The sequence below is a fragment of the Cervus canadensis genome, chromosome 32 (assembly GCF_019320065.1).
Source record: "Cervus canadensis isolate Bull #8, Minnesota chromosome 32, ASM1932006v1, whole genome shotgun sequence".
In the NCBI taxonomy this organism is placed as follows: Eukaryota; Metazoa; Chordata; class Mammalia; order Artiodactyla; family Cervidae; genus Cervus; species Cervus canadensis.
Genome location: NC_057417.1, coordinates 12,575,700 through 12,601,482, shown reverse-complemented (window position 1 = coordinate 12,601,482; position 25,783 = coordinate 12,575,700). Strand labels below are relative to the sequence as shown.

The following is a 25,783-nucleotide window of genomic DNA, read 5'->3' as shown; positions in this document are numbered from 1 at the left end:
CTTATGTGTGTATGAATCACCTGGGGGAATCTTGTTAAAATGCAGATTCCCAATCAGTCTGAGATGGCACTTGAGCATCTATATTTCTAATATGCTGGATGGCACCAGTGCTGGTGTGAGGACCACAGTTTGAATAGCAAGAAGACCCTCCTCTGTTCTGCCGTGTTACTCCAATACTTGGAGAAGCAGCAGGGGGCAGATCAAATAGAACCTGTAGGGCCAGAGGCCTGCAACTTTTTCCAGGTGCTTTGCGACACTTTGGGGGGCGGGGGGTGTTGACCAGGAAGTGATGGGATTTGGATAATGTTCTAAAGTTTCATTGCAGCTGTTGAGTGGAGAATGAGTTGTCAGGGAACTGGTAGGGGAGTCAAAAGTCCATGTGTGAGGCTGTATGCTGATGATCCAGGGAAGAGATGAAGGTGGCTTGGGCCAGGGAGGTGGCGGAAGGGTTTCAGAGAAATGATGCAATGGGATATAATTATGTTGGTAGAGACAGCAAAACATGCCGGTGGATTAGATGTAAAGGACAATTCCCTATCTTGGCAAGTTACTTGACTCTGAACTAGGATTTCCTTATTTGTAGATCTCAGCGGCCACCTCACTGGGTGTTGCAGGGACCAAAGGAAATCGTGTTTGCAACATGCTTGGCACGGCGTTTGGTGGGGGTTTTGTGGATTGTGGCTTTGACCTTGCACGCAGGCAGAGGCCAAGTCATCAGGAGGTGGAGGCGGAGACCTGTCGTAGTGGGGCTCCCCTGGCAGAATAATGAGCCCCCAGCAGCACCCCCACCTCACCTCTTCAGCTCCTTAAGGCTGCCAGAGTCCACTCAGCGGGTAAAACTTGGCTGGATCTTAAACATTCGTTTTGGGTTGCAGTGGCAGCCTTTGAAGACCAGGCCAGCTGCCCGGGTTCCTGGGGACCTTTATTCCACTTGCCTGGCTGTTTAATGATTTTGGTGCCTTTGGATGAAACCTCATTCCGGGCGAGTCCCCATGAGGACCACCATCAGGGGGCTGGGGATTTATCCAGCCATCCGTGTCCCTCAGGGCCCGAGCTACGTGGAGTGAGAAAAGGGAGCCAGTGGAGGCCAGGTTCAGCCTTGCCTGTACATCAGTGCTGGCTGCAAGCGGTCAGGCTCAGCAGCTGAAGCCAGCAACTGGGAAAGGGCTTAAGTGTGGAATAAAGGCAGAAATCGAGAGTACCCTTTCCAGACATCCGTTCTGTCCATTGCCTCGTCCTGGCCCTGCCAACCCAGAGCTGCCAGTCAGCTGGAGAAGGCTTAACCTTTAAAATGCCAGGGCCTGCAGGGCACAAGCTGGAGTGTTCCCTGTCTCTCTATATTTCAAGGAAAGCCTTTGCTATAGTGGAGATAGCTGTGTCTTCAAAATCAGAAAACCAGATTCCAGAGTTTGGTCGCTGTATCACTTTTAATATCTTTGAGCCTCCATCCTTCATTTTCCAGACACATATAGAAACTATCTTGGAGTTGTTCGTTTTTCCCCTCTGGTTTCTTATTTTAAATTTCTTTTTTTTCCCAATTTTATTGGGAAGTAATTGACATACATCAGTGCGCATGTTTAAGACGTACAGCAGGATGGTTTGATTTACATATAAATTGTGAAACGATCACCACAATAGGCTTCTAACATCTATCATCTCCTACAGATACAATTTTATAAAAGACAAAAAGTTCCCCCCTGTGAAGAGAACTCTTAACTTTCCTGTGTATCATACTGTGTTAACTGTAGTCATCATGTTGTCCGTTACATGCCCAGTACTTATTTATCTTACAGCTGGAAGTTTGTACCTTTTGACTGCCTTCTTCCTTGCTCCCTCCCGTCCCCCACCCTGTTCGTTCAGTTTTTAACAAGGATAATGGCATATATAGCATCTCCTATATGCCAGGAGCTACTCCAACTGTTTTCACATGAGTTAACTTATTTGATCCTCACGGTAACACTGTGATGTGGGTGTCGTCATCATGCTAATGAGGAGACTGAATGATAGGATGGACACCGGGTTCAAGACCCTGGAGCCAGCATGCAGACTCGGGGTGTCTGGAAACAGAATCTGGGCTGTCCACTGCCGGCTTATAGAGCCTCAAATATTTATCAAGCCCCAACAGTGCTGCGGTGCTGTACTTATTTACTAGAGAAATAACAGAAGGATAGAAATAGTCCATCCTTTCATGGCTGGCATTCTAGTTGGGGTGAGATAAGCAAGAAAAAAACACCTAAAGAAGAGTAAAGGAAGGCAACAGAGGGGACCGGGAGCATTACTTTATTATTATTTTTTTAATATTTCTTTTTACTTAGTTGGCTGAGCTGGGTCTTAGTTGCAGCAAGTGGGATCTTTAGTTGTGACATGTGGGATCTAGTTCCCTGACCAGGAATTGAACCTGGACCCCCTGTTTTGGGAGCTACAGAGTCTTAGCCACTAGACCACCAGGGAAGCTGAGAGAGGACCAGCCCTGCAGAGATGGGAGAGAGGGACATGCTAGGCAGAAGAAACGGCATATGCAAAGGCCCTGGGGTAACAATGACCTTGCTCAAGGAAAAGAAGGAAGGTAAAGTGACCAGAGCACATTAATGAGGGGAGTAACTCATGCAGTGATGTCAGTGATAAGTAGGGGCCGTGGGAGGGGGCTTAGGAGATAAGTACTTACTGACCACCTCCCACCTGCCCAAGACTGTGTAGCACTGGAGACAGAGGTGAGCAAGGCAGATATGGCTCCTGCCTTGACGAAGGATGGGTGAGCTGATGTGAGTGCAGGACACGTAGCCCACAGCAGATGCACAGTGGGTGTAATCATCTTTCCCTGTTTGTAAGTTGACATGAAAACTGCCGCCCTGGGTGTCTGCCTGACCCCCACCCCCTGCATTAAATCAGGACAGAATGTAGTTGACTTATAATGGCAGTTTTGTCTAGAGATGGCCTTAGGCAAGGACATTATTTACCAGGAGAAAAAAATTCACACAAGTGGGTGAAGAATAGGCAGAGTGGGCGGAAGGGCTCAGCCTTCCCTCTGTCTCCAGGAGCAGGTGTCTACACTGGCTGGAGAGGAGGGGAGCAGGGTGGGGAGGGGTGTCTTTGGGGCTTAACTCTCAGCCACTCCCCTTAGGATCCCGAGTTACAGACGTCCAGGAAGGGTGTCCGTTGGCTTGGTGCCAAAGATCCCATTATGTGTCTGCTTTCAGACTTTATTCTGCCTCATTTTGTTGGGGCTGGAGAAGCAGAGGAGAGACATCCTGTGGATGATTCGTGGGTGGGGTCCTCTTCCATCCTTGTTCAGGGTCACGCTGACTTCTCAGTGGCCCCTTTGGTACAGAAGGGCCAAGATGCTTAGGAAATGCCTGGACAACCACGGGATAAAATGAGGGCCCCAGCCTCATTACACGGAGACGGCGATGGCACCCCACTCCAGTACTCTTGCCTGGAAAATCCCATGGACGGAGGAGCCTGGTGGGCTGCAGGCCATGGGGTCGGTAAGAGTCAGACACGACTGAGCGACTTCACTTTCACGCATTGGAGAAGGAAATAGCAACTCCAGTGTTCTTGCCTGGAGAATCCCAGGGAGGGGGGAGCCTGGTGGGCTACCATCTCTGGGGTCATACAGAGTTGGACATGACTGACGTGACGTAGCAGCAGCAGCCACCTCATTACAAGAAAAGTGAAACTGAAAGTCGCTTAGTCATGTCCAACTCTTTGTGACCCCATGGACTATACAGTCCATTGAATTCTCCAGGCCAGGATACTGGAGTGGGTAGCCTTTCCCTTCTCCCAGGGATCTTCCCAACCCAAGGATTGAACCCAGGTCTCCTGCATTACAGGCAGATTCTTTTCCAGCTGGGTCACAAGGGAAGCCCAAGGATTGTCCCTAAAATGCCGAAGTGTCCCTAAGGTGTTTGAAGATGGGGCAGATCATTCTCCAGTGATCTGGAGTGTGACTTGGAAAAGAATTCCGGGAAGGGATAATACAAGGGGCAAGAGTTCAGTTGTGGCTCTTCTCCGCACTAATCATTAGGCTCGGGCCTCCCAGGTGGCTCAGTGGTAAAGAATTCACCTGCCAATGCAGGAGCCACAGGAGACATGGGTTTGATCGCTGGATTGGGAATATCCCCTGGAGGAGGGCATGGCAACCCATTATGGTATTCTTGCCTGGGAAATCCCCATGAACAGAGGAGCCTGGCGGGCTACAGTCCATGGGGTTGCAAAGAATCGGACACGACTGAGCACACACGCATCAAGGCTTACTGTACTCCAGGCACTGTCCCAAGTGCTGTCTCAGCTGATCTTCACAACAACCAAATGAGGAAGGTACTGGTATTATCCACATTTTACAGAGGAGGAAACTGAAGCTTGGAGAGCTCAAGTGACCTGCTCAAAAGGCACCGTTATTACTTAAGGGTAACAGCTGCAATAGATCAGCTGCCAAGGTTTTGCCATCCTTATTTCTCGCTTGCAAGTCCTTTGTGGGTCTTCTCTCACGTGGCCTTCCATGCAGTGATTCAGCAACCCAGACCCCTTCCATCTTGTGGCTCTGCCATCTTCTTAGGCCTTGGAGGGTTTCACCTCCAGCTGGTGGTTGGGGGAGAGAGAGTTGAGGATTGCACTTTGCGTAGGACGTTTTTATGAGGCTGACCTGGAAGTTACAACTATCACTTCCGCTTCCACTCAGATTCTTTTGGCTACAGCTCCCTGCAGAGGAATCTGGGAAATGTAGTCCAGTTGCTTGTCCAGGCAGAAAAGGCTTTGGAGATCACTCAGCTGTCTCTGCCACAGGTGCCCAAGAGGCAAACAACAGAGCGAGCCAGACCCTGAACCAGCTGTTCCTCTGCCTCCCTAAGCACATGTTACTTCTAGGTTCGGGGTCAGTGTCAGCAGGAGATCTCACACCACCAAGTTCCAGCCTTGGGGAATTCAGGCTAACAAGAGCAGCAGTTCTTGCACTGAATTCACCAAATACATTTTGGTTGGCTAGCCCTGGGCATCTGCTGACATAGAAAAGCAATTAGATCGGTGGTTCTCAGCTGAGCTAATTTTTGTCACTGAGGGGACTTGTGGCGCTGTCCAGAGGCAGTTTTGGTGGTCATAACTTGGGGGAAGCTGTTGGCATCTAGGGGGCAGAGGCCATGGATTCTGCTCAACATCCTGGAGTGCCCAGAACAGAGGAAGACATCAGGGATGCTGAGGTTGGAACACCCTGAGCGAAGGGCAGTGACTCTGTGGGTCTCCTTGGGGTTTGTGGGTGGGGTCGTGGCATCCAGGAGCTGTGAAGGGCAGGTTGGCATGGACTTGGAGCCAGTCCGCTCCTGTAATGCACCTGTTTGGGGCGTGTTTCTTCTCCTTACAGCCTTGTGGCCTCTCATCATTCTTAGAGGTTTTGCTTTAGCCATCTGAGTGTGAAGAGTGCCGAGGCAGAGCATGTTGGCTGAATTCGTGCTCATCTGTGCAGTTGCAAACGGCTTTCCTGTTTCTGCCCATCAGCACTGGGTCAGACAGAAATATATTTATATATTTTGGATGTTAACAATAGAGGATGGAGATCTATACACACACACGTGCACACATATCACATACACACACACATAGGTGCACACATTCCTGGAAAGAAGGCTACAATAAGTTGTTAAGAGTTGTGACCTTTAAGTAGGGGGACTGAGGGATTTTTACTTTTTATTCTATTCTCTCCTGTATGTTTGTATTATATACACATACGTATTATACATACATATAATATATGTCTGTATACATTTATACATACATATAATACATTTATACATACGTATATACATTTATATACACATATAATCTGAGTTTCACCAGGTGAATGCTTGCATGTTGTAAACAAAACAGGCAGTAAACAAAATGTCTGAATTATGCCAAGTAGAAATGATGTTAAGTGCTAAGGAGAAAACTTGACTTACTTAAAATGGATGGACTTTATTCTACGTAGGTAATTTTTTTGAATGAAACAAGTGGCTGTGATTTTAATTTGCAGTTCCCCAGTGACGCATGGTGTGGATCAGCTTTCCATGTGGAAGGAGGAGGACACTGAAGGCAGGGCTGTGCCCTGTGGTCCGTGGTCCAGAGTCGACCTGAATTTTGTTTGGGTGTGAGCGGACAGATCCTCAGGGGGCGAGACCCTCAGTTCAGGTGCAGGATGTGTCTCTGGCAGAGTGTGGTCTGGTTACTGTGGTCTTTGGGACGAGCTGGCAGGACCCACTGGGGGCTCTTCGCTGCCTCCCCAGGGAGTCTTGTCCTGCTCCCTCCTGTGTCCCCAGGGAGTCACCACGCTGCCTTCCTGCTGCAGGATCCGAGGCCCTGTGACCAGCCTGGGAACCGCATGGCCATACAGACCTGGAAGTTGATATATCTATGCTATAAGGAAGCAAGTAAAGGCTATGAAATATAAAAGTAGGACAATTGAGCTGTTTGTGTGTTTGGGCTTTTTTTTTTTAATTATTTTGTGAATTTTTGAATTTATTTGGCTGTACCAGGTCTTAGTTGTGTCATGTGGGATCTTAGTTCCCGGACCAGGGATCAGACCCAGGCTCCCTGCTTTGGGAGCATGGAGTCTCAGCCACTGGACCATCAGGAAAGTCCCTGCTTTTTTTTTTTATCTCAACATTTTGTTAAGAAGCTTTAAAAATTTTGGAAGAATGTTTCAGTCAACATCCATATTCCCGCCACCTAGATTTCTGCTTGCTTTATCATCACATATCTCCATCTCTCTGTCTCTTGATTCATTTTCTTTCATGTATTTCAAGGTCACTTATAGACATTAGTCCCATTTCTTGTTTTTTAAAATTGACTTTTTGTTGCAGTGTAATATGCATATAGAAAAGTGCATCAGTCTTGAGCATACAATTCATGAATTTGTATAAAATGAACACACCCATGTGACTGGCACTCAGATCAAGAAAGAGAACATTCCCAGAAATTTTCTTGGGCCCCTTTCAGTTACTGCTTCCTCCCCCAGGGGAACCACTGTGCTGACTTCTCTTGCCATACATTCATTTTGCTTCTTTTTGATGCTTATGGAAATGGAATCATACCACTTCTTTCACTCAACGTTATCCTTATGAAATTTATTCATATAATTATGTGTACTTATAGCTTTTCATCACATTTTTAATATAGTAGTTCAGTGTGTAACTATACAACAATTTATGTATTTATTCTAAAAGTAGAGTGATATTTAAACATCCTAGAATGTGCCCTTAGGACTTCCCTGGTGGTCCAGTGGATAAGACTCTGTGCTTCCAATGTAGGGGGCATGTCTTCAATCCCCGGTCAGAAAACTTAAGATCCCACACACCAGGGTGTGGCAAAAAAAGGAATGTGCCCATTCAAATTAGTGTCGTGGCTTTCAAAGCACAATTTGGATGTTGTAAGTACCAAGAGAAGTTAAGAGTAGAGACCCAGGAGGTCATCAGGACCTGAGTTCACCCCCAGCTCTACCACGGTCATGCTGGCTGGATCCCACCTGGGCCTCTACCTGTCACTAGGATTTGATACCTTGTCTTGCTCTAGGATTCAAGACACGTGCTGCGTTGACCCACATTGCACATTAGGGAAGAGTGCCCGTTGGGAAATAAGAAAAATTATATAGGACAAGGGTCTGATGCAGTAGATCCATGATGGGGCCTGAGAACTTGCACTTTAAACAGGCTCCAGGTGATGATAAAGCTGCTGGTCCGGGGACCATGCTTTGAGCATTGCTGCTTCATATAGATCAGGGATGGGCAAATCACAGCCCCTGGGTCAAATCTGGCCCACTTCCTGCTCTTATAAATAAAGTTTTATTGGAACACAGTGAAAACAAAAATCTGTCTTTCCCTACTTACAACATTTCTGACACCAAACATGTGGGATTTTTTTTTTCCCAGTTCAGCTACTAATCCAATGGATATTTTCATCTGCTTCTAATGCAGAGGGTCTGATCTGACCACACATGAGAATCCCCTGGGGAGCAGTTCTAGAACACTAGCATCCAGTCTCCTACCCCTGAACCAGTCAACAGAATCTCTTGGGGTGAGACCCAGGCACTGGTCTCTTTAAAAGTCTTCCAAGTGATTACCATGTTCATGGTATTTCTCCTTTTATTTCCTCAATTATTTTAGAAGACAAGGAGCATCTTCTAAAGCTTTAACAGGTGTCTTGTAACTAGCTCAGAAGACAGTTTGCCGAGAACATTTTCTCCCAAAGCAGGGCCAGCGTCTCTGAGACAAATGTACAAAAATGATCCTCATTCAGATGTGTAAGTTTTGGTTGTTCATGTAAAAACAAGCACATTACATTATAGTCACACTTTTAAATGCTGCCTCCTAGACGGTGTGATTCACACACAGATCTGAATGTGATTCTTCAACCCATATGTTGTCCTTGTAAATGCAGACTCCACATGGCTCAATTTCCACATAGGCACAAAGAAGTGGTCCGGCCGTGGTCGGAAGGAATTGTAAAACAAGTCTCAATCTTGACTTCTTTCTCTTGGGAAAGGAGGATGATCTGATTCATAAGCCACAGCGACATTCTCAGCAGCACCTTCCCCTTCACCCCAGTTTCCTTTTCCCTGATTTTGTCTGAAATTTCTTCCCTGCTGAGCTCCCAAACCCTCTTGAGCTCAGTGAGGTGGCTTCTCTCCCTCCATCTCCCCTCCCAGCTGTTTTTCCCTGCAGATCTCTGTAGCTTCTTGGGTCTCAGTGACTTTCCTTTGATGTCGATGGATTCGGTCTTAAAGAAAGGAAACCCAAAATACATGCTTTTCCCTTAAGGCAGAGTTTCTTAACCCCTGCACTTGTTGACATTTGGGGCCAGCTTCTGGCCCAAAATTCTTTGTTGGGGGGTTGTCCTGTGTGTGCACTGTAGGATGGTTAGGAGCATCCCTGGCTTCTACCCTCTAGATGCCAGCGGCTACCCCTCACCCCTAATTGTGACAACCAGATGTCTCCTGACAGTGCCAAATTTGGGGGACAGAATTGTCCTCAGCTGAGAACTGCTGCATTAAAGGAATCTAACACTTCAAGCCAGCATCGCCTGCAGACCTGGGCAAAAGGAGCCTCTCTCCTAGGCCTTGTACTTTAAATGGGGTGACAGGTATGAAGGCAAGGAGTCTAAGAAGTCCAGGAGATGTCCCCACTTGGTATCTACATCTCCCTTTCTAGATCAATTCAGAGTACTGGTATCCCCGAATTTTGCACCCAAATGACCCGAGCCTGCTTAAGGCTTTCTCCAGGTCCATCTTCTGGGAGGCAGGCCATGATGCCAGTGTGTGACCTCTAGACCCAAGCAGATAATAATAATCCTCTCCTTGTAACTAGAGTTGTGTGGACAAAATAATTTAGTGTATCGATAGTCTGTAGAACAGGGTTGGCACATGATAAGCTCTATATAAGCGTTAACTGCTATTATACTTTTCAGTAGTCCCTAAACATGAGACAACTTCCTTGGCTTCTGTGCCTCTGAAGAAGCAGCCGTCCATTCAGATGTTGGAGATGAACCTGGCCCTGCTGGGCCTCAGAGAGGCGGTGTGAAAGTCTCCAACCAGGCACCATCATGAGGGGATTTAGGGCCATTCTGACTCTCAGCACCTCTGGCCTTGACATGCTGGTTTGAGGACCTGTTGTGAATATTTTTACTCCTCATCTTGTGTTTGTCTTATGTCAGGGTCCGTGGAAGGGAGGAATGGGTGAGACATCTCTTCTTTCTGAGATGGGAGGAGAAGAAATGAGCTTTGAGTTTCACTTCCCTCTGTGCCCATGCTTGGACACTCAACCTTCTAAGCCCTCTGAGCCTCTAATTCCCCATCTGTAAGATGGGGGTATAAATAGCACCTTCCCTAACAGAATGGTGGTGTTAAGTCAGAAATGTCGGTAAGGTATAGATATTTACTCAGTGCCTAGTAAAAAGAAGCCAGGATTCAGCGTTGCTGATTTTTAATTACTGTAATACTGTTGTCTGAATTGTCATGATGATGTTAGAAGGGAAAACATGGAACAAAAGTTCTGTCCAAGCAGCTGCCATGAATCACAGAATGAGCCAAGAAAGGGTAAAAAACATCATCCTTAAGTCATGGATGAAACGTCTTCAAACCAAAGACATCTCAAAGCTGAAAGGGACCTTAAACCCCGACTTATTGTGTGAATGGAGAAACCAAAGCCCTGGAAAAGAATATGATCTACCTGATTTTAAAGAAAAACCTAAAACAGCTTCTAGGTCTCAGGGAGAAGAAAAAAGAGGTATTTGCAGGCTGTTGGTTCCAGGTTCACTTCCAATCCCAAACTGTGTGGATGCTCAGACCCCTTATACCAAATAGTGGGGTACACTCAGCCTCCATGTCCACAAACGCAGGGGACCAACTGAAGTTTGAGGAGGTTTTGCAGAAGTTGAATGGGTACCACATTTGGGGCGTGTCATGGGTACCACATTTGGGGCGTGTCAGTGCTGACCTGTGAGGAGGGGGAAGGAGAGGAAGCAGGGACATGTAGACTGCATTGGGTTCCCCCAAGAACTAAGTCACATCAGCCTAATGAAGCGTGGGGATCCCTCTCCAGTGAAGAGTTTGGGAGGACTGTGGAACAGCGAGGATGGGTTTTGGTCGCTTAGTGCAGTTTTTTCAGAAACGGGGGAGCAGCTCCACTCAGCACCCAAGAGGTGGCTTTCAGGGAACACGAGGTTCCATGAGTGGGGCCCTCCCAGCTTATGGGGGCATCACCTTGTGAACCAAGCATGCGAAGTGGGGAGCAGCCAAGTCTGCTCCTGCTGGTAAAAGATCAAAAAAAAAAGTTTTTTTTTTTCCATTTGCAGTGTTTATCACACCCACACTCTTAAGTCATCCAGCTTCCCTTCCAGAACCGTCTGCCTTGGCAAACTAAATTAGCAACCAAGAGTTTAGCTCTTTCAGGAAAGAACAAAATCATTTTTATAGGAAATATCAACATGTGCAAGCCTCATCTTGCCCCTGACTCACTCGGGGCACCTAGTTGTTGATTGGAGCAGGAATCTCCCTGCACCTCTGGGCCTCGGTCTCCCCAGCTGTAAAATGGGCCGATGACGGCAGCTGCCTTAGAGCAGTGGTCCTCAGTGGAAGGGGAGGGGGTGGATTACGTTTGGCCGTGTCTGGAGTTGCTTTGGGTTGTCACACCTGGGAGAGGACTGCTAGTGGTGCCCAGTGGGCAGAGGCCGGGACGCGCCAGGGCATCCTGCCGTGTTCAGAACAGCCCCCATCACAGAGAGTGATCTGGCCCCAAATGTCAGCAGTGCACAGGGTGAGAAATGCCACCCTAGAGGGTTGGTGTGAAGCTTAAGTGAGTTAATCCAGGTGATGTGCTTAGTCCTGGGCCGTATACATAGTAGGTGCTTCGTAGAGGAGTGGTGCTCTCCACGCTCCTTTAAAGCCTTGAGCCTCTCATCCTGCTTTGGTTTTGCCAGTTGGGACTTCTGGCCATGGTGACTGGCACCACAGAGGCACATGTGTTGGTGATTCTGTAGAGAGAAATTCCAGAAAGTGTAATGTGCCGTTTGTGTCCACTCCCCATCTGAGGATGGAGAGAGATGGACTTGAGTGACTCACTGGTCCACACAGAGGGCGATGCTCGGAGACTGTGGCTGTCAGGGTGTTGGAGGTCTGTCGAGGTTGGAGGGAGAGAAGTGTGACAGCTCAGAGTGTGTTCCTGGCACAGCTGGTGCTCTCCTGTAATCAGGCAGGGAGGAGAAGTAAAGGGGTTTGAGTAAATTTTCTACTTCCCAAATGCTTTCCACTTACACTTTTAAAAAGGCGTTAAAATTTTAACTGTTTGATAGAAAACTGTTTGTACTTCATTTGACCCATTAACCCGGGCTCTGAGCTTTCTTACAGATTCAGAATCTTAAATTATAAAAATAAATGATCACATGATGCTTAACATCATTAAAACAAATAACCCACTCAGAAAGTGGGCAGAAGACATAAACAGATATTTCTCCAAAGAAGACATACAGATGACCGATAGGCACATAAAAAAAATGTTAACATCGCTAATTATTAGAGAAATGCAAATCAGAACTACAATGAGATATCACCTCACTCAAGCGTGAGTGGCTAACATTAAAAAAGCCACAAATTATAAATGCTAGAGAGGGTGTGGACAGAAGGAAACCCTCCTTCACTGTTGGTGAGTGTGTAAATTGGTACAGCCACTATGGAGAACAGCATGAAGATTTCCTAAAAAACTAAAAACAGAGCTACCATACTCCTGGGCATATGTCAGAGAAAAACATGATCTGAAGGGATACATGCATCTCAATGCTCATTGCAGCACTGTTTACAATAGCCAAGACATGGAAGCAGCCTAAATGTCCATCAACAGAGGGATAGGTAAAGACGATGTAGCACATATATATACTGTGGAATACTTGTTGTTGTTCAGTTGCTCAGTCATGTCCAGCTGTTTGCGACCCCATGGACTACAGCACACCAGGCTTCCCTATCCTTCATCATGTCCTGGAGCTTGCTCAAACTCTTGTCCGTTGAGTCGGCGATGCCATCCAACCATCTCGTCCTCTGTCATCCTCTTCTCCTCCTGCCCTCAATCTTTCCCAGCATCAGGGTCTTTTTAAAAGAGTCAGCTCTTTGCATCAGATGGCCAAAGTATTGGAGCTTCAGATTCAGCATCAGTCCTTCCAATGAACACCCAGGACTGATCTCCTTTAGGATTGACTGGTTTGATCTTGCAGTCCAAGGGACTCTCAAGAGTCTTCTCCAATACCACAGTTCAAAAGCATCAATTCTTTGGTGCTCAGCCTTCTTTATGGTCCATACATGACTACTGGAAAAACCATAGCTTGGACTATATGGACTTTTATCGGCAAAGTAACATCTCTGCCTTTTAATATGCTGTCTAGGATTGTCATAGCTTTTCTTCCAAGGAACAAGCATCTTTTAATTTCATGGCTGCAGTCACCATCTGCAGTGATTTTGGAGCCCAAGAAAATAAAGTCTGTCACTGTTTCCATTGTTTCCCCATCTATTTGCCATGAAGTGATGGGACCAGATGCCATGATCTTAGTTTTCTGAATGTTGAGTTTTAAGCCAACTTTTTCACTCTCCTCTTTCACTTTCATCAAGAGGCTCTTTAGTTCCTCTTGCTTTCTGCTACAGAGTGGTGTCATCTGCATATCTGAGCTTATTGATATTTCTCCCAGAAATCTTGATTCCAGCTTGTGCTTCATCCAGCCCAGCATTTTGCAAAATGTACTATATGCATGTAAGTTAAATAAACAGGATGACAATATACAGCCTTGACGTACTTCTTTCCCAGTTTTGAACTAGTCTGCTGTTCCATGTTCGGTTCTTAACTGTTGCTTCTTAACCTGCATACAGGTTTCTCAGGAGACAGATAAAGTGGTCTAGTACTCCCATCTCTTGGAAAATTTTCCACAGTTTGTTGTGATTCACACCATTAAAGGCTTTAGCACAGTCAATGAAGCAGATGTTTTTCTGGAATATCTTGCTTTTTCTATGAGCCAACAGATGTTGGCAGTTTGATCTCTGGTTCCTCCGCCTTTTCTAAACCCAGCTTGTACATCTGGAATTTCTCTGTTCACGTACTGTTGAAGCCTGGCTTGGAGGATTTTGAGCATGACCTTGCTAGCATGTGAAATAAGTGTAATTGTGCAGTAGTTTGAACATTCTTTGGCATTGCCTTTCTTTGAGATTGGATTGAAAACTGACCTTTTCCAGTCCTGTGGCTACTGCTGAGTTTTCCAAATTTGCTGACATATTAACTGCAGCACTTTAAAAGAAACATCTTTTAGGATTCTGGAATAGCTCAGCTGGAATTCCATCACCTCCATTAGCTTTGTTCATAGTGATGCTTCCTAAGGCCTAATGTGACTTCACACTCCAGGTGTCTGGCTTTAGGTGAGTGATCACACCATCGTGGTTATCTGGGTCATTAAGCTCTTTTTTGTATAGTTCTTCTGGGTATCCTTGCCACCTCTTCTTAATATCTTTTGCTTCTGTTAGGTCCATACCATTTTTGTCCTTTATTGTGCACATTTTTGTGTGACGTGTTCCCTTGGTATCTCTAATTTCCTTGACGAGATCTCTAGTCCTTCCCATTCTATTGTTTCCCTCTATTTCTTTGCATTGTTCTCTTAGGAAGGCTTTCGATGGAATATTTCTTAGCCATTAAAAGGAATGAAATAACGCCATTTGCAGCAACATGGATGGCCCTAGGGGCTCAGAGCTGCCCCGCATAACAATGAACCATCAGAGAGCGTCATACTGAGTGAAGTAAGTCAAACAGAGAAGGAGAAATATCACAGGACATCCCTTATCTGTGGAATCTAAAAAGTGATACAAATGAACTTATAGAAAATGAAACAGAAATAGACTCACAAACTTAGAAAATGAACTTACAGTTTCCAGGTGGAAGGGATGGTTAGAGAGTTTGAGTCTGAGATGGACATGTACACACAGCTGTATTTAAAATGGATAACCAACAAGGACATATTATATTAATATAGCACATGGAACTCTGCTTAGTGTTATGTGGCAGCCTGGATGGGAGGTGGGTTTGGGGGAGAATGGATACATGTATATGTATGACTAAGTGTATTCCTTATTCACCTGAAACTGTTACAACATTGTTAATTGGCTATACCCCAATACAAAATAAAAAGTTCGAATAAATAAATAAATGATCACACAGTGACTATCCCCAGGCTCTATGAAGGCTGAAAAGATTGTTTGCGCCTTCACCAAATGGCCCTGTTCTGTACTTTTTTAAGTTCTGGTATCTGTCTGATAGTCACAGTCCACTAAATTGATTAAAATTACTCCAGATGGGGAAAGCAGATGACCAAGTATATTTGAATTATGTCTAAATTCATGAATAGTAAATAAGATCTAAGAGAAAACGTGAGGCCCCCTCTGCACAGGTTTTGTGCAAGGACTTTGCGACATCTATACCTTTTTAAAAATTGAATATAGTTAATTTGCAATGTTGTGTTAATTTCAAGTGTATAGCAAAGTGATTCAGTTATACACATACACATTCTTTTCGATTATTTTCTGTTATAGGTTATTACAAGATATTGAGTATAGTTCCCTGTGCTATACAATAGGTCCTTGTTGACATCTGTGCCTTTCTGTCACTCTCTGGATTATTCAGGTTGTTCAGAAAATCCCTCCAGACGATGAGGATAAATTAGAGCATATACATTGTGCAGATATATACTAATGATGGCAGTAAAAATGAGTCCCCCATAACAGTCAGTGGGGATATTTGGGGTGCCTCACAATAAAATTTCTAGATGTTATTGTTTCTGAAAAGGAGAAATATAGGGATCTAGTTATGAGGAATTCACTTCACATACAGGGTTTTTTTTTTGTTTTTTTTTGGTTTTTCGGTTTTTGTACTGCAAACACTGCATGTTACCACCAGCTCATTCAGTGACTTGGCTTCCTTATGTACAGGGTGGAGGGGGGCAGGGATATCTAGCCTCCTGCCTCTGAGCTGCTCTCTGGATTTAGTCAGTATCCAGTGTAATTCCCTATGCTCTCCACCAACACAATCCCTAGATTAACAGAGATGGCAAACTTGATGTTCTCCCAGGCAACGTTTATGATAGAAGTCATTAGTTTTATTCAGGGTATTATAATTTGCATTTTAAATGTTTGGCTTTTAAAAGACTGTTAAGATTGCCATAACTTTTCCAAGTGATTTGCAAGTCCCGAAGTCTGCCAATTAGCTCAGATGGCCGAAGCAACGACTGCTTCCCGTCAGAAAGGCTGAATCACTGAGGAACGACCACCCTTCGGGAGCTGAATGATTCACCAAGCCAAGCTACTTTGCACATTGGGATAAGAAGCGTAGGCTATCAGATTTCCGTTCATACTTCTGCCCCTTCTGCTGATTTTGCTGTAGATTCTCTAATAGATGCTTATTTTTTCCTTTATTTTTTTTCCCCCAAAATTATATATTCTTGTTAGAAGCTCAAACTGTACATACTTATATAATAAATACAGAAAGTAGAAAGTTCTCTGTTTCCCCTCCCTAGAGAGAGCTACTGTTAACAATTTTGTAAATAGTCTTCCAGATATTGTTTTCTAGTCTGTATATTGGGTTAACCAAAATGTTCATTTGGGTTTTTCCATATGATCTTATGGAAAAAACTGAAAGAACTTTTTGGCGAACCCAATATCACCTCTTTTTTTTTAAAAGCAAAAAAGAGATTGTGTTTATATATACTGTTTTGCAACTAGGTTTTGTCTCCTAGCAATATGTCTTGGAGACGTTTCCATCTTGTATATATAGGTCTATCTCATTTTTAACCATGGTGCTGGTTTCCATGGTATTGTCACATCAGAAACTATTTAATTAGTCTTCTCCATTCTTCGTCTGGGTGCTCCCAAAGCTGATCCTAAGACAAGACTTGGATGCAAGCAGGCTACTAGGAAGGTGATCCCAGGAAATACTGTAAGAGATTGGGCAAGTGAGACCAGAAAGGGAGGCAGGCCAGTGAAGGATGATCCATGAGTGGGTAACTGGAGCTTGGGAGGCAGGACCAACCGTCAGGTTCACTGATTCTTCAGGACTCACAGAACTCAGAAAGGCTGTTACACTCATGGTTACAGTTCATTACAGTGAAAAGATACAGACTCAAATCAGCAAAAGGCAGAGTCCAGGAGAGACCAGGCATGAGTTACAAATGTCACGTGGGCAGCATTTCATCCTCCCAATAATGACATGTGGCAACATGCTCGGAGGATCACCAACCAGGGAAGCTCACTGAAGCCTCCGTGTCTAGAATTTGGATTAGGGCTCAGTCGTGCAAGCATGGCTGACAGTTTGGGTGGCTGACCCTAGTCCCCAGCCTTTTCTGAGGTCAAGTTGCTCTTGTGTGGCCCAAGGCCCCTACGAAAGTCACGTGGTCAGCATACACTGGCATGTCCCAGGCAGAGAGCAGTGGGTGCTTATGGTAGGATGCCAGCAACCAAGGCTACGGGTAGCCTCCAGGGTGGGCAGGATATCAACAGCCTCAGTCATATTTCCTCATGAAGTGTTTTTGTTGTTTCCATTTTTCATGCTCACAAATGATGTTCTAGAAGAGGGGTTGGCAAACATCTTTGTAAAGGACCAGATAGTAAGTATTTTCAGCTTTGAAGGCCACACAGTCCGTCTTGCAGCTACTTAGCTCTGCTGCGATAGCACAAAAGCAGCTGCAGGCATTGTGTGAACAGACGGATTTGACTGGGTTCCAGTAAAACTTTATTTACAGAAAACAGGTACAGACCAGGTTTGGCTTGAGGGCTCCTACGGTGGATAATTCTTTTATGTGTATCTTTATCCCTTCATGCAGGTAATTCTACAGGACAGATCTCTGGAGGTAGAATTGCTGGGTCTTAAGCAATGACATTCTTATTTTGAGCAGATACTCTGCCCAAAAGATGAAACTGCTTCCTCTTTCAGCAACAGTACCTGAGAACATTTGAGATTTCTTTTCTTAAAACCACTTCCCAAAGAAGCAAAACCAATACTCACTTACTAGGCTGTTTCTCCATTTTCATTCTTAAGTTTTGGAGAGGCAGAGGAAGATAGAACATTGTATCCCCAAGGAGAAATTCCAAATGGGGTCTGAAATGGTCTCCTGATATCTTGCTTTAGATGTGAGACCTACAGGGAAAGGGACACTGGTAACGTGTTTTCATTTGGTGAAAATTTTACCTTCCATTCCCCACGAGGTGTGGTTCAAGAGTCCTGCATGTTGCCTATTCAAAAAAGTTGTGCTTCTTTGTTTATTCAGATGCATCAGCTTCTCAGCAATCCTTTATTAAGCAAAGATTCTATTCCTAATTTTTCTCTTCTGTAGGGGGTTTCCCTATAAATAAGGTCTACCTATGCATAGTGACCACTTTATCAGATGTACGAAAAATGAACATGGTCCAGTTTTTGTTCACGAAGCTGACAGGTATGGGACACTGTTGATGGAGAGGTCACTTAGCCCAGTTCACTCTTGGTCTTTTGGGGCTTAAAACAATGGATAGAGTTTTTGTTTTTCCACTTTTCTTTTTTCCCCCTTATTTTTATCATTTGAAATTCTTGATGTGAATCCCACAGAGGAGAACAGAGATTTGTTAGCATTCAGTCTCTGTTTTGGGTTGCATATTTTAGCTGGTTTGTTTGATAATGGGCACCCCTTCTGGGATCTGCCCGCCTGCACTCTGCTCACGCTGGGTGAATCTTTGATAGTCCCCATTCCGTAGTCCTTCATTTATAACACAGACAAACACAGCCTGCTTTCCCGTCAGCGAGATGGCATGCCCTGACTCCCCACATGCAGATAAGGAATTAGGCAGAACTCGGCTGGGAAGATAAATCAAGCTATCTCATTAGGCTTGAAAGACACGAATTAAGCTTGCATGGGAATTAACAGCCTTCTGAAGGGACATACAGTGCAACAAAGGGAGAAGAAATTGCCAGAGCCCTTTCTCTCAGGAACCTTGCCTCTGCAGCCTGTCTCTTTCATAAAGGTCAACAGGTAGAAATTGAGGATTGAAAGAGCAGTGTAGTGTTTGTTGAGCACGTATTAAGTGCCAAGGCTGCACTTACTAAGAAGAGGGTGGCAGAGGATGAGGGGCTTGTCTCAAGGGTCCCAGAGCTGTCGAATGACAGAGCCAGGATTCACTCTTGGCGACCCCATGGACTGTATAGTCCATGGAATTCTCCAGGCCAGAATACTAGAGTGGGTAGCCTTTCCCTTCTTCAGGGGATCTTCCTGACCCAGGGATTGAACCCAGATCTCCCACATTGCAGGCGGATTCTTTACCAGCTGAGCCACAAGGGAACCCCAAGAATACTGGAGTGGGTAGCCTATCCCTTCTCCAGGGGATCTTCCCAACCCAGGAATCGAACCAGGGTCTCCTGCATTGCAGGCTGACTCTTTACCGACTGAGCTATGAGGGAAGCCCTAGGATTCACCTAGGATGTCTGTTCTCCTGGCCTACAGCTTAAACAGGTGGTCCTTATCTGGGGTGAATTGAGCCCCCGGAGATACTGGGTCATGTGTGGAGATTTGGGGATTGTGACCGCTGGGCTGGGGGTGCAAATGCCAGCTGGTGGGTGGAGGCCTGAGGTGCTGCTGGACGGCCTCCAGCGCACAGCCTGCCCCCACAGAGAATTAGCCAGCCCTCCGCGTCAGCAGTGCGGCCTTCAGAACCTGGTTCAAGCACTCAGCCGGACGCCAGCGGTGGCTGGCGGTTCCGCCGGGACTACCCGGCTGTCGTGCCCTGAGGGAAGCGTGGTGAGGCTGCAGGGTCAGAGGTCAAAAGCTGCAGCCGAGGGACTCGCGGGTGGGGGAGGAGGGAATCGGGGTCTTCTCAGGGGTTAAAGAAAACAGTGGCCTGGAAACAAGGGCTGGCGCCTGCCGTGGAGGCGTGTGGAGACTAACGCCTCTGTCCTGCCCCGCCCCTCTAGTGTTCGGCCACAACATGAAGAGCAGCAACGACTTCATCGGGAGGGTCGTCATCGGCCAGTACTCCTCCGGCCCCTCGGAATCGAACCACTGGCGGCGGATGCTCAGCGCCCACCGCACGGCCGTGGAGCAGTGGCACAGCCTGCGGTCCCGGGCCGAGTGCGACCGCGTGTCCCCTGCCTCGCTGGAGGTGACCTGAGGGCCGCCGGGACGGCAGCTGTCGTCTGTGGAAAAAAGGAAGAAAACTTAGGACAAAAGAAACATGCCCTATGTGTATACTGTTCCATCCACACACACACACACACACCCATACACACCCAACTCCTCTCAGAACTGAGAGGACGCGGACTGTTGATCACATACTGGCCGCCCTTGAGGAGTGAGGCCTGAGAACTTTCCAGAAGCCCCATCCATCCATCAGCCGCGAGCTGAGCGGGCTCTGCCGTGAGACTTATGGGCAGTGCTTGCTCTCCTGGATCCTCCCACCCCAAAATGCACTTTGAACCCTCAGGCCAGAGAAAAGACCTCCCCGAGGGTGCCAGCCTCCACTGAGATGAAATTTTCCAAGAGTCTGGCCAGTGTCTCAGAGTCGGACACGACTGAGTGACTGACACTTTCACTTCACTTTCACTTTGGCCAGTGTTGGGAGGCCTGACCCCCCCAAACCCAAAATGCACACCCACTGGGTGACTCCCGAACCGTCTGCTGTCCCCAGAGGTTCCTCAGACCTGCTACCCTTCCCCCAACGTGTAAGTACTTTGTCTTCTCTTTAGTGGGTGTGATACATAGATTAGACTATTTGAAGAAACCAAATGGCAACAAAAAATATTCCAGTGTCAGAAGCCTCTCCTGGCCTCGCTGAAGCCGTCCTTGTGTTAGCTTCTCCCTGGGGACTCCCCGTGGGGGTGTGTGTGGATGTTCTGGCGTGTGTGCCCTCGCGTGAGCGTGTGTGTGTGTGTGCCTCTGTGTCCCCTTGGTGAGCAAGGCGCTGGCCGGGACCTCAGGCCTGAGCACTCCTTCTGTCTGCCTTGCCCATCAGTGAAGTTTCACCCACCGCGCTCTCGTGTGTCAAGACCCCACCCTCAGTAACCGTAGCGTGTGTGAATAGCAAGTTAATAGAATATGATAGAGCAGAAGTAACATTTTTTGACCGAATCATGGTGACTGTGACTCCCAGAAGACCTGCAGAGGACGGTTAGGTGGAATAAAATGGCCACCACGCCCACCACGCCCCACTCCAAGAGTCTCCCTCCTTGTCACACTCTGAGGGTCTCGCTGTGTTTCGTGTGTGAACCAAAGTCACTTCTCTCGTGCTAAGAAATTAGTGTAGTTAGAATAGATCTCTTTCTCTCTCTCTCTCTCTCTGTTGGATGCTTCTGTATCTTTTCCCACAGTGTATTGTCTGGTATAATGGGGAGCTATTTATTGAAATTAAAGATTATTTATTTGTGCCATGTATTTGAGTTATCTTTTTCTTCATGAACACGGCCATGGAGGGTAGGAGAGTATTTCAGCTACTATCTCTGTGTAAAAACTCAAAGCACTGGTGTTTATCGTGCTCACAGATCTCATGCGTCCAGAATTCAGACCAGGCACAGGGACAGCTTGTCCCTGCCCCATGATACCTAGGGTCTCAGCTGCAACACTTGAGGGCCACAGTGGGTATAACCAGACAGCCAGTCATGCTGGACATTGTTGGTAAGACTCGTGTGTAGTCTGGGCAGGAAGAACAGTTAAAATGTTAAGGTATATTCATCTGACAACTGACAGGAGAACTTGTGTAAAAGAAGATAAGGATTTATGTTAGGTCCCTCCTGTTGCAAGCAACAGGAAATTAACACCAAATTGTTTAAGCAACAAAGGAAGTCCTGGCTTTAGGCATAGCTGGATCCAGGGGCTCAAATGAAGTAATCAGGGCTTTGTTTATCACTCTGTCTCCTAGACAGGCTCTCCCCATTCAGGGAGCATCATGGTTACTAGCAGCTTAATAATTCCAACTCATACTCATCATTCAGACACAGCTTCAATTGCCAAGACAGAAATAACAGCTCCTTCCTGTCCTCCCCACAAGAAGCTTTTATTTCTGTTTAACTTTTATAACAACAACTACCTCTAATTGAAGCCTTACTGCATGCTAAGCCCAATGCTGGCATAGCCTTATTTAATTCTCACAACAACCTCTTGACAAAGGAGCTATTATTATCCCCATTTTCCAGGTGTGGAAGGTAAGAGGTTTTTTTTTTTATAAAACTGTTCAGGACAGGAGCCATGGCTCCTTAGCTTTCTATTGGCCATGCCCAGTAAAAGGGGCTTGACCTAGGTAAACCTTGTGGACTGAGATGGATCCACTCCTGGCCTCATTGGGCTTTCCAGAGTCCCCTCGTGAGTCCTCTGGTGCCTCCCACTCTGGAGTGGAGGTGGCGTGAAGGTCAAGGACGAAAGATAGGGAGGTTGCCTTAGGTTATGTTTCTAAGGAGAGAAAAGGAAAAGCTTTTCCTACTTTATAAAACGGCTTCCTGCCCATGATTGCACAGAAGAGGAGAGAAATATGAGAGAATAAACAGAATGAGGGAAGACAAGACTAGAGATGAGGTTACATGGTGATTGGTCTGGGCCCCAGTTTCCTCATTATCTTACGTGGGGCACTTCAGAAACTGATGTTGAGGCAACGACTTGGGTTCAGTTCAGTGCAGTTCAATCGCTCAGTCGTGTCTGACTCTGCGATCCCATGGACTGCAGCACGCCAGGCTTCCCTGTCCATCACCAATTCCTGGAGCTTACTCAAACTCATGTCCATTGAGTTGATGATGCCATCCAACCATCTCGTCCTCTGTCATCCCCTTTTCCTCCTGCCGTCAATCCTCCCCAGCATCAGGGTCTTTTCAAACGAGGCAGCTCTTCCCATCAGGTGACCAAAGTATTGGAGTTTCAGCTTCAGCATCAGTCCTTCCAATGAATATTCAGGACTGATTTCCTTTAGGATTGACTTGAGTGCAAGGACTTGGGTGTGATGGTTTATTTGGGAGGTGACCCCAGAAATCATAAACAGAAGGATAAGTCAGGGGCAGGAGGAACACCATCAAAGCCTGCTTTAACTGGCATTGTGGGCAGCTAGGGCTCAGTCATTCTGGGGACCCACATATTAATAGAATACACTTGAGAGTGACTGCTACAGGGAAACTGGACTTTTAACTATTGCATCTTATTGCTCAGGGCCTGAGGGGTGCCCCCGTTGGCATTCAGCATTGGACACTTTAGCACTCACTGTCCTTTTGGGCTGAGCCAACTTGGATAGCATAGAGAACTCCCCGGGCAGAGAAGGAGGGTGTGCTCAAGCAGGTGAGCTGTCCCCGTGTGCGGTCCAGCCCACGGCAGAGTCGTGGGCACTTGGGTGACTGAGGGTTGCAAGTGGGGCATCCCCAGCACCTGCTGCCCTCATTCCCAACAACCAGAGGGCTGACCAAACACCGTGCCAAGTGCTAAATGTCTCATTTCATCCTCCTGCAGCAACCCACGTGGGAGATGTTGTCAGTTCCCTCTTATAAATGAGGAAGCTGAGGCTTCATGAGATTAAGTGGTGAGTAAGCAGTGGCGCTAGAATGCCAACCCAGGCCTGGCTGACTCTAGAGCCTGGTGTGAGCTACACTGCGTCTCCCTCAAGCTCGTGTACTGAAGCCTTAACCCCCACGACCTCAGCATGTGGCTGTGTTGAGAGATGGGGCTCCTTAAAGGTGATTCAGGTTAAATGAAGTCATCAGGGTGGGCCCTGATCCAGTACAACTGGTGTCCTTACATTAAGGGGAGGGGAGGACAAAAAGACAGACACGCACTGAGAGAAGATGATGTGCAGAGACGTGGGGAGAAGACGGCATCTACAAGTCAAGGAGAGAGGCCTGGAGACGCAGGCTGAGGACAGCGCCTTCCCAGGAACTGCTTCTGCCAACACCCGGAATTGGGACTTGCGGCCTCCAGATCTGTGAGGCAGTGAAACTGTGCTATTTGAGTCACCCCATCCCTGGAACTTTGCTGCAGCAGGCTAACACACTTATTCAGAGCCGGTGTGGCTGACCGCTGTGCTGGACTGTCTCATCTGAAAATAGGATGACCGTTTCTACCCTGCAAGGCTGCAGGTGGTGTGAGGATGAGCCAGGATAGTGCCGTCAAGGTCTTAACACACCACGCTTGCTGGCTGTTCCTACTGGACACGCATCGGGCAGTGTTTGCTGGTCATAGACAGAACAGCAGAAGCACAGGTGTCACAGCCGTCCACGTCTCCTGATTCCTTTCCTTTCTGGGTGCCCTGTCTTCTACTGCCAGTGGGATCTGATGGGCACTTGGGTGACTGAGGGTTGCAAGTGGGGCATCCCACTTTTTTCAGGGTCAAAACTACCGTTTAAAATAATTAGGAATGAGCACCACTAAGCAAAAATTTTAAACTTATGCCTAGAAAAAAGACTGGAAGACATTGCCCTGAAGGTCGCAGGGGTTATCTCTTGGGAAGTCATTTTGCTACTCAATTTTATACCTTCCAATTCAGTGTTTTTGAGGGTCCTATAGTGATTTCATGGTAGTTTAACATATATTGTGCACTTAAGTGTCAGGCATTGTTCTAAGCACTTGTATGAGGGAAGGTATTGATTTGTTCCCATTTTGCAGATGAGGAAACTGGAGTTAAGAGGGATTAAATAATCAGTGTGTGGTCACACAGAAGCAGGTCTGAAATTTGAACACAGATACAGATATGCCTGAAGTGGAAAGTATGGAATAAACTAGCCTCTACTGTCCCTTTTATAATGGTGGTGAGGGACAGGGAACTTTATTTTACTTACTAGTAAATAAATGACAATTTTTAAAAGGTAAGAAACTAAAGGAGATGATAGATAGATGATAGGAAGAAAAAAATAGATCTTTGCTGAACCCACAGGCCACCATGAACACAGTGGCTGTCTGTGTGCACGTATAGGGTTGAGGGGACAGTAATGTCTCTAAGAAACCAGAAAATATATATTGTGTTACAAAGAGACATCTACAACCTCCAAATGGCAGCAAAGATCCTATATGTTAAGTGAATAAATTGTCTATGTTCTAAACAGGAAACTTGAAGTCTGGAGCAGGGGGTGCAAACTATAGCCTGCAGGTCAAATCCAGCCCACTGCTCTTTTTTGTAAATACAGTTTTACTGGAACCCAGTCAGGCTCATTCCTAAGATTCAGAGTTGTGGCCTGCAAAGCCACTACTATCTGGCTCTTTACAGAAAAAAAATTAAGTTGCAGTTATGTAGGATGAAAAAGTCTAGAGATCAAAGGTACAGCATGATAGTTATAATTAATAACACAGTATTGAATGCTGGAAATTTGCAAAGGGTAGATTTCAGGTGCACTCAGCACACACAAAAGGAGATGATACGTTAATTAGTTTGCCATATCATTTCACTATATATATATGTGTGTGTGTATATATATATATCACATCATCATGTTGTACACCTTAAATATATTCTTCTTAAAAGAATTCTTAATTCTTCTTAAAAAATGGAATTTTTAAGAAAGTTTGCTTACCCCTGTCTAGAGCAAGGTAACAGGAATGTACATATGATTCCCTGGGGATCTAGTCAAAATGCAGATTCCAATTCATCAGGTCAGGGCTAGGGCCTGAGATTATGCACTTTTAATGAGCTCCCAGGAGATGCCGCCGCTGCTCGTCCATGAACCACACTCTGGACTGAGCATGTCACAAATACTTGTCGTGTTTCCATCAGAGCAGGGTCATGATCTCATTTACCAAAATCTCCAGCCATCACGTATTATCAACACGGATCATCTAGGAGGTTTATTTGCCAAATCAAAGGACCCTCCACTTTTCAAAAGCATTTCCAGTGGCCTATGTCTGATGACCCTCCTTCTCCACCGGGTCCATTCACACAGAGGGTGTTTGACACAACAGCAAGGGCCCCTGAAGGACAGTCAGCGCACCAGATGATGGAGAGTGGGAAGAAAGCATCCCAACTGTCTTCCATTTTTATATTTTTTGTATGAACTTTTTAAATAGGTCAATTTGGGGGAGGGCTGTTTTATAACAGACACAGTATATTAGTACAGTAAGTTGTATGTGCATATCACATATAATAAACATGTCATTTCTAAATGAATAAATGTGCATGCTCTGGGGCACACCCCCACAAAGCTTTGAGGCAAGGGGTAGAGCTCTGCTGTGGCTGAAAATGGGCCTGGGCTGTGCTCCGAGCATGAGTCAGGCCTTGGCAGGCTTTCAGCCCTGCGTGGGCTGGCAAAGCACGCTATGTGGGCACGAGTTAAGTTAT

General features: G+C 46.2%; 1 protein-coding gene across 5 annotated transcripts in view; it reads left to right on the top strand.

Annotated features, from left to right (window-relative positions):
• Nucleotides 1-20,920, top strand: part of SYT17 (synaptotagmin 17) — an 82,855-nt gene extending 61,935 nt beyond the window's left edge. For all 5 annotated transcript variants that reach the window (XM_043456259.1, XM_043456258.1, XM_043456260.1 and 2 more), the window contains one exon: nucleotides 19,467-20,920. In XM_043456259.1, coding sequence (XP_043312194.1) covers nucleotides 19,467-19,663 — 197 coding nt within the window. In that variant the 3' untranslated portion in view covers nucleotides 19,664-20,920. The remainder of the gene's footprint in view (nucleotides 1-19,466) is intronic.
• Nucleotides 20,921-25,783: the final 4,863 nt, after the last annotated feature.